At 44.6% G+C, this 8,311-nt stretch overlaps 1 protein-coding gene across 1 annotated transcript in view; it reads left to right on the top strand.

Annotated features, from left to right (window-relative positions):
* Positions 1–697: 697 nt before the first annotated feature.
* The window catches only part of FRMD4B (FERM domain containing 4B), a gene marked incomplete at its 5' end in the record, with an annotated part of 15,116 nt that continues 7,502 nt past the window's right edge, over positions 698–8,311 (top strand). Inside the window, 6 exons of the mRNA XM_010281971.1 lie at positions 698–774; positions 1,884–2,022; positions 2,538–2,679; positions 3,456–3,589; positions 3,679–3,798; positions 5,063–5,291. Of these exons, the coding sequence (XP_010280273.1) occupies positions 698–774; positions 1,884–2,022; positions 2,538–2,679; positions 3,456–3,589; positions 3,679–3,798; positions 5,063–5,291 (841 nt within the window). The remainder of the gene's footprint in view (positions 775–1,883; positions 2,023–2,537; positions 2,680–3,455; positions 3,590–3,678; positions 3,799–5,062; positions 5,292–8,311) is intronic.

Raw genomic sequence — 8,311 nt, forward strand, 5'->3', positions numbered from 1 at the left:
GGATGGCTAATGCTGGTGCGAAGGGAGAGCGGATTCGTATGAAATTCTGATCCCATGGGTGCAGCTGCCAAGCCCTGGTTGACTTTGATCTCTTTTCCCAGATGGCACTTAGCAGGAAATCTGTGGTTTCCTTACAGAATTATCTGTTCTGGGGTGGCTTCCTCCCATAGCTGCTCTTTCTCTGTACGTGTTGTACCCCTGCTCCAAACCATCATGCTGAATGTCTCACCCAGTGTATTCAGAAGAGAAAGGTCTTGGCTTTTCCCCAAGCTGCTGCCATTCCCTGGGGATGTTCTGACTGAGGGAGGAGACCATAGGTGTCTCTGCAATTACTTTGTATGGAGATTTTTGTATTTAATCAGAGAGGAAAGTACTTTAGCTGCCCTCCCAAGATCTCTGTGAACTTCTAGCGGTGAAATTAAATGTGCTGTTGATGGAAACAGATGTTGTCACAGGCAAAATCTTCCATCTGCAATGCATTGTCTGTAGGAATGTGAAATTACTTGAGGGGCATCCTATATATTTATAATTACGTGCTTATTTTAATTGATGTTATGAATGTTGTTGTTGCTGAGTCCATGCCATAGCTGAAGATACACAGAAATTGTAGTTTGCTGAAATTGTATAACCTTGGGTAGGAGAAGATTGGTGAATCTTGTAGTGACAGTGTTCTGCTTCTCTCTCCCAACTCCCCTAGCTATTTCAATGGAAACAGCTGGAAAATCTCTATTTCCGTGAAAAGAAATTTGCTGTGGAAGTACATGATCCCCGCAGGTAAGGCTGGAGGAGGCAGTTGTAGCAGCAGGAGGAACCTTGACTGTGGATTTGTCATCTCGTGTTAGCTGATGGAGATGGGAGGTGCCTCCGAGTTCAGCACAGACCCAAGTTTACTCTGGGCTTCGCAATACTGAGCCTAATCCTGCATTTGGCAGGACAGACTAGGGCTGGATCTGGTCTGCAGGTGATGGACAAGTAGTGCTGTGATGTTGCAGAGGGAAGGTCACAGCCGTAGTGAACAACCTGGAGCAACTTGCTGATGTGTTACAGCTCTGGCTGTCCTTCTCTCAGATTGCCTATGGTGTCCACCAAGGGAGTCGTGGAGCAGAGGGAGGACTATTTGTCATGGCCAAATTTGCTCCCTTTACAAAACACTTCCCCAAGAGGCCACTGTAATGTGCCTGTGCAGCAGGAGACCTGGGAACACAGCCAGCAGGACCTGGACATGACTTTCTTGCTCACCTTCTGCCCTCCCCTGCCTTGGCAGCGATGCTTCCTTCTCTGAGCTTGAGCCTTCAGGGTCTCAAAGGAGCACTGCCAGTTGGGATGGGAGCTCACCTGCAGGCTGCTTCGCTGTGCCTTCCCCTCAAGAAACCTCCCAAGAAGAAAGAGCCTTTGCCCAGGGAGAATTTCTGACTCTGCCTTCCTTTCTGCTTCTCCTGCTGCCATCCTTTCTACCTCTGGCACAGGACCGCCGTGCCTCTCACCTGGGCCAGGCGGAGCAGTGAGATGCTCTGCTGATCCCCTCAGTTCCCCCGTCCTGCCTGAGCGTGCCTTTCAGGATCCCATGGCAGTCTGCTCACCCTTCCTAGGCTTATGGCGTATCCAGCCGTTGGTCTCAGCAGCACAATTGCGTTGCTGAACTAAGGCACCACAGTTGCTGCCGCTCCATATTGTAAAGCTTAACCAGGAGGGGCTGTAACTTTAACTTTGTAAGATGAAGGGAAGGGGGAGGAAAGGTAGCAGCACTGGGTGGTGGGAGAAGGAAAACTGAGTTTTCACCTCTCTAAAATAAAGGCTGAGCCTTGCCTGGTTGAGAGGCAGGCATTTGGGACTTTAAACCTCAAAGACCTGTCTTGAAATTGCATTTCTTTTCACCTCCTCAGAATTTCAGTGTCAAGAAGGACCTTTGGTCAGAGTGGACTGGTAGTGCAAACCTGGTATGCAAACACTTCCCTGATCAAATCCATCTGGGTGATGGCAATCAGTCAACACCAGTTTTACTTGGACAGAAAACAAAGCAAAGTAAGTTTTAAGACATTTTACTGTGGGCATAAGTTTCAACACCTATCCTGTATATCCTTCGGTATATCTTTTTCCACAGATGAACTACTCTCCAGAGAAAAACTACAAATAGTTTTTGTCAGCTTTTTGAGCAGTCTATTAGTGACATTATTGTTATTCGATCCATTTTAGCCTGCCTGCAGTTAAGGGCTATGGAAGTGTAATCACAGAAGAGGGAATTCCCACTTCTCAGTGTTTAATCGGCTTTTTCTTTTGTCTCTTTCTTGTCTTCGTTTTGAAAACGGTGCAAACAGCAAAGAGGCTTTAACTTGGGAGATGGTTCAGGCTCTGGGGACAGAAGGGGAGGGGAACGCCAGCGCAGCCCGATGCACTACAAGCTCCTGCATGATGCTGTTGCTTTAGCCCTTAATTTTGTGGGAGTTGAGGTGTGAAATGTCATCTTCTGTGACCTCGTGTTCTGAAGTTAATTAGAGGTAACTTGATGAGGCTGGATTTTTTTTTTTTAACTCCTTCAGGCAAAAATTCCTTCAGCCAGAAGTTTGGATGATATCGCCATGGATCTGACAGAGATGGGGACACCAAAAGTTTCAAAGCTAGTGACTTTGGAGGCAAAGAACCAGCTTATTATGGCTAGCAATGGCAGTTTGATCTCATCAGGTAATAGTTCACGTAAATGCAAGAGAGTGAGGTACAGTGGGATTTGTGTACATTAAAAAGGAAAATGAGGCTAGCTGACCATAAGTAGACATATGTGAATGCATGTATTAGTTATGTATCTGAAACAGTAACATCAAAGGTGTAATCTCCTGTTCCCCTAACCCTAACTAAACAAGGAAATAAAAAGAGGCTAGATGGATAAGCACCCATATACTGTTGGTCCATGAATAATTTTATATCAGTCTCATCGAAGTCCGAGGGAAATTTGATCCAGGCTAACTTTAAGCACCTCTACTAAGAATTGAATTTCCTTGTGCTCCTTCAAAAATGAGCAGAGAAGATAAATTCTTCCAAATAAAGCTTAGTTCTGGAGTGGAGTTGAGATCTTTCCTTTGACTTTGGGGGAGGGGAAAAAAGGGGAGGCAAAAGCTTGGCTGCCACACGTAGATGCCTTGAGGTGAAGCCCAAGTGAGGAGCCTCAGTCTTGAATGCAGAGTCAAAGCTAAAATATCAAGTAGATATCCCTAAAGCATTGATTTATATTCTGGGTGGTGGGTTTTTGGGATGTATACTTGGGACTTAATCATGCAAGTATATACATTGGGGGTTTGAAAAAGTGTGGATTTGCTAAAAGCCTGCGTGCTGGATGACACGAGAGCTGGATGTTGCACTCCAAATAATGTGCCATTTTGCCAGGCTGGACTGCTTTGGGTACCTGACCAGAAAAAAAATGGCTTTTACTTCAAATCCTTTGATACAGAGAGTGTATTTTTCAGGGTCTCAGGATTCAGAGGTCAGTGAAGAACAAAAGAAGGAGAAAATCATGGAACTAAAGAAGAAAGAGAAAGTCCTTCAAGAAAAGCTGCTTCAGAAAGTTGAGGAGCTGAAGAAAATCTGCCTGCGAGAGGCGGTGAGAACTGCACCTTACACTGGGGTCAGGGTGGGTGAGAGCCCTTCTTTCCCTCCAGACCTTCACGTGGAGCCTGTTCTGTTCCCCAGGAGCTGACAGGCAAGATGCCCAAGGAGTATCCTCTGAGCGCTGGAGAGGAACCTCCCCAGGTCAGAAGACGTGTTGGCACAGCATTCAAGCTGGATGACAATCTGCTTCCGAGTGAAGAGGTGAGTGCTGCAGTTTGTTTTCCCAGCAGAGGTGGGGTGGCCAGACCAGTGGCCAAAGCCACTTGTAAATAATCCAGCTCTTCCCTGATTGTTTAAGAGAAGGCAGCTGGGACAGTTGCTTGCATAGGCTGGGAAATCGAGACGGGTACTGCCCTTATTTCAGCCATGCCGCCTTTGAAATGAGCAGGAAGTTGGCTGTTTCAAAAGGCATTAAAATTCCCTGACCTGAACCTGATTTGGCCACACTGCTTGAATTTTAATGGGCGTTTTACTGCTAGTTAGAGAAGAGCAGGTGCATAATGCGTTTGGCAACCCATGCCTACGAGCTTTTCTCCAGCACTAATTTGTGTCACGTTGAGATTGCGTTTGAACCCAGAACGTGGCAGGGGCGTGAGCTGTCCCCCTTGCAAAATCATCTGTCCGTGAAGCATAGTTGTGTGACAGGTGACAGAAGGAGGAGATTTATCTCTGCTTAATGCAAGTTCCACCTAAGTAAAAGCTCTCTATATTGCTCAAGAAGCTAGTATGAACTTTGCTGGCAGAGCAGACTCAGGAGATACGGTAGTCCAGCTATTCGCAGTTTCTGCACACATACCATTCCCCCTCATTCCTTGTGAGATTTGTTAACAAGCTGTTTCATCCAACTAGTAAGTAGCTGTTGGGCACTTGGCATCTGTCTTTCACCAAAAACTCGCTGCCCTGGCTCACAGGACTGGCGTAATCCATGTCTGCAGCAAAGTGATTTTACGTAGACTGCTTAAATGCTATTGAAAAAAAATCCTGCTGACCAGATTTAATAACATGTTGTTTAGCACTTCTGCAGTGCTTGTCATCTGAGCTTCTCAAAGTTGTTTACAAACAATTAATTAAAGCATCCAGCTCCCTGTTATGCTGGTATGGTGATATCAATTTCCATTTTTATTTTCTAACAAGTAGAGAGAGATTTTGAACAGACATTTTCAGACTTGGACTCAGAGCAGGAGGTTTAGCAGTTTAAACCTGAATTCAGGTGTCTATCTTATATCACCTAGGCTGAAGAACTTTGGACCTTTCTCAAGAGATCTCGTAATCTTACACTAGTCATAGAAATAAGACCTAAGAGTTTAATATGCTGAGATTGTCTTGTGTACAAACTTCAGGTATTTCTGTGCGTTGTGCTCAAGATTTCACTTCATTACTGCAAAAATAGATCTTCTATTCCATAACTTTCGTTGATAATTTCTGCCCAGAGTACAAGCAAATAACTCATCTCACAAATTTGCAGGATCCCACTTTGCAGGACTTGGAGAGCAATTTTATCATACAGCAAAAGCTGGTGGAAGCTGCAAAGAAACTTGCCAGTGAGCCAGACCTCTGCAAAAACGTAAAGAAGAAAAGAAAGCAAGAGTATGCTGATGCTGTAAAAAAGCTGCAAGAGATAGAAAATTCCATAAATGAATATAGAATCAAGTGTGGCAAAAAACCAACCCAGAAATCAACTCTTACTCTACCAGGTAAGCAAGAGAATTCCCCATGTTCTGATGAAAAGGAGAGAAAAAAAAGTGATTTGGCTCACTTACAAGTTTTGTTTACATCTTCTCTAGACGTTTTTTTAATCTCCTCGAAGGCAGTTAAATAAAAAAGAGATGCAGTTGCTGCGTGTGATACACTAAGTGCACTGCTTACAGGCTGAGGGCAGAATAAGCTGCAATTTTAGGAACAAGTGCAGACACGTTCCAGCACCAGGTACAGGCTGAAGGTGCTATACATAGAAAGACTGGCAGGAGCGTCTCATCTGAAACTGGTGTGATGTCTGAATTCATCATGACTTGAGTGCCGTTGTATGTCTAAGCTGCCTCATGCAAAATCTCTCTCCCTTCCCTTCCGTAATGCCACAGTTCTAGCAAAAATAGAGCGTGTGAATTTTTCTACAGGATCGAGAAAATAAGGATCAAAGATTTTGTTTCTTGATTAAAAACTACTGATTTCCAGGAAGACATAAGCAAAGTTCAAGAGTTTATGAATGCAAATAGTGGCAAACAGATTTTCAACTAAGTGCATTTGCCGTTGATGAGCGCGGTGAAAGCAGATACCTGTGGCCCCTCGATTCTGAAAGTGTGATTTTTGTAAGGGTGGTGAGATTCTTGCTGCTTCACAGGATAAAGCATGGAAACTTGCTAATATCCAAGCCAACTGAAGGAGCTTGGGAGTAGTAAAAGCTCATAGGTATTGCAGGCTCTTCTAGTTTCCACAGTGATTAACAGTTTTAGGACATGTTTGACTTCTCCCATCTATGGAAAATATATATGGATAACTGTTAATGTTGGATTGATTTCTTTTATCCTCTTTGTCCCAGAGGAAATGCTGTTTTGTGAGGTTAGTGGTGGTTTTCCTGGGAATTGCAAGGTGGGAAAGAAAATGCAAAATTGTTCTCCTTTTTATATTGATACACTCTTACTGACCCTTGAGATGACAGCTGTTGCCAACATGTATTTTCCCTGGAGGAAACCTTTCTCCTGTTCACGGCCAGGTTTCTGTTGGGGAAACCTTTGCCGTGTCCCATTCCCGTTGAGAGTTTGGTTTGGATTCTCACCCAGCGCAAACCACAGCAGCGCTGGGCTATCAATCATCACAAAGTGCTTATTCTGAAAGGTTGATGATTGCTATTTAATGTGGCCCAGCTAGTTCCTGATTGACAGAGATGAGGAAAACATCTGTTTTTCCAGTCCCTTGCTCACCAACCTGGATACTAATTGTGGGAGGTCCTGTATTATATGGGACATGTGATGCGTAGTAACGACCAGGAAGCTACTGAAGGCCTGTGAGCAGCGAGAGCCCCATGGCACAGCATCTGTGTACGCTCGCTGTGATTTGTTGCAGGCAGGTTTTTGTCCTGTTGGGCAAACAAGCAGCTTGGGAGTTGGTCCTTAATACATTTTAGCCCATCGTTTTGCATCATTTGATACATGACTTCCTTGTTTGCTGTCTGGGAAGGTGGACACAGCCAGAAGGGACCAGACTCCCTGTCTCAGAGGGTCTCCCTGCAGGTAGGGACTGCAAGACAGCAAATACTTAGCCGGCAATAAGTTAGCTGCATTCCCTTCCAGTTCCTGATTCGTGCACTGCAGCGTGTATTTGTTTACCTGAAGCAGAACCGTCATTGGCTTCAATAATTGATTTTATGTGTAACCTTTTCACCATTGCTGATGGTACTCTCGGGCTCAAGGTACAGGGTTTCTGAAGGCTGAGCAGTGATGAGTCACTTGCATCTGAATTTGGGGAATGACTTGTTGGAAACTGTGTGTTAAATAGTAACCCTGATTTATTGAATCAACCTATAGCAGTTTTCATCCCAGCCCCCAGGGGATGGGAGGTGAAGGACATACTGGACTGTCTTCTGCTCCCTGTGTTCCATTCTTCCTTTCCTTTGTTGCTTCTGTAGCCCAGAGTTTCTTCCTTCCACTTTTGCAGGGAATTACACAGCTTTAGGATTTAAATTCAGAGCTTCCCCGCTATGTCAGCATTGCAGACCCCACCTGAATCCAGCAGTGTAGCTTTAGACTGTTGTTTATTTTTCCTAGGTAGGTTTTTTTCCTCCTTGCGCTGGGCCTGGTTCCATATTTCACCACCATGCCGTCAAATTCACGTGAATAAACTCCCCTGAAGCTTTTTCCCAGTGTCAGGTTGCAAGCAGAGCTGCAAGCCATCCTCGGTGGTCTGACAAGTCCCCTCAGGGCAGGGGCCAGCCCTCGTGTTTTGCTGTTCCTGAAAAGCTGCTCTATTTACTGAATTCTTGTAACAAGACCTTTCCTCGCAGCAAAGCGTGACAGCAAGGGAGCAACGTATGTTGCATATGCTCATGGTGCATGATGGAGGAAGCAGGTGTCCCACACAAAGTGGCTGCTACCATCTTTTTTTGTTGCTTCCTCTCCCTGTTGCATGGAGGTTCATCTAGGCTTTTTACCGCACCAGCACTGTGTCTTGCCAGAAACAGCCTAGGAACAGATTATTCTGTTAATTTTCTCTTGTGCTGCTTTTTATCACCAGCCTAATTTCTCTGCTGCTGCTGGTTTGTTCTAAACTTTAGCAAGTTCAGGCTGTTTCTGCGTGAGTGGTAGTATGTAATATCAAGGTGGGAGGACAGGCAGGTGCAGTAAAGCACTTGGAATAAATAATAAAATGTAAAAGAAACAGAAAAAATTTGCAACGTCTGTACAACGCTTACTGCTCTCTGTGTTGTTGGAATTTGCAATAACTTGATTCAAATCAGTGGAATTATTCTGGATTTATGTTAATTTAATTGAAACAGAATTTGTGTGCTGATGGAACATTCAAAAGTGAATGCTAAATTTCAAAAAGCATTTTGTACCTACCCGGTGGGATTTCAGGTGTACCTAGAGGAGATTAAATGCTAGCAGCCAAGATCTACGTGTCTGTGTAGGCTCCTGACTCCTATCGAGGCACCAAAACACCCTGTGAGATCTGTTGGAAGTTGACTGGAAAACACCTTTGTAAATCTTGGCCTGATTCCTGC

This window comes from Phaethon lepturus, unplaced genomic scaffold, assembly GCF_000687285.1.
Source record: "Phaethon lepturus isolate BGI_N335 unplaced genomic scaffold, ASM68728v1 scaffold20572, whole genome shotgun sequence".
Classification (NCBI taxonomy): Eukaryota; Metazoa; Chordata; class Aves; order Phaethontiformes; family Phaethontidae; genus Phaethon; species Phaethon lepturus.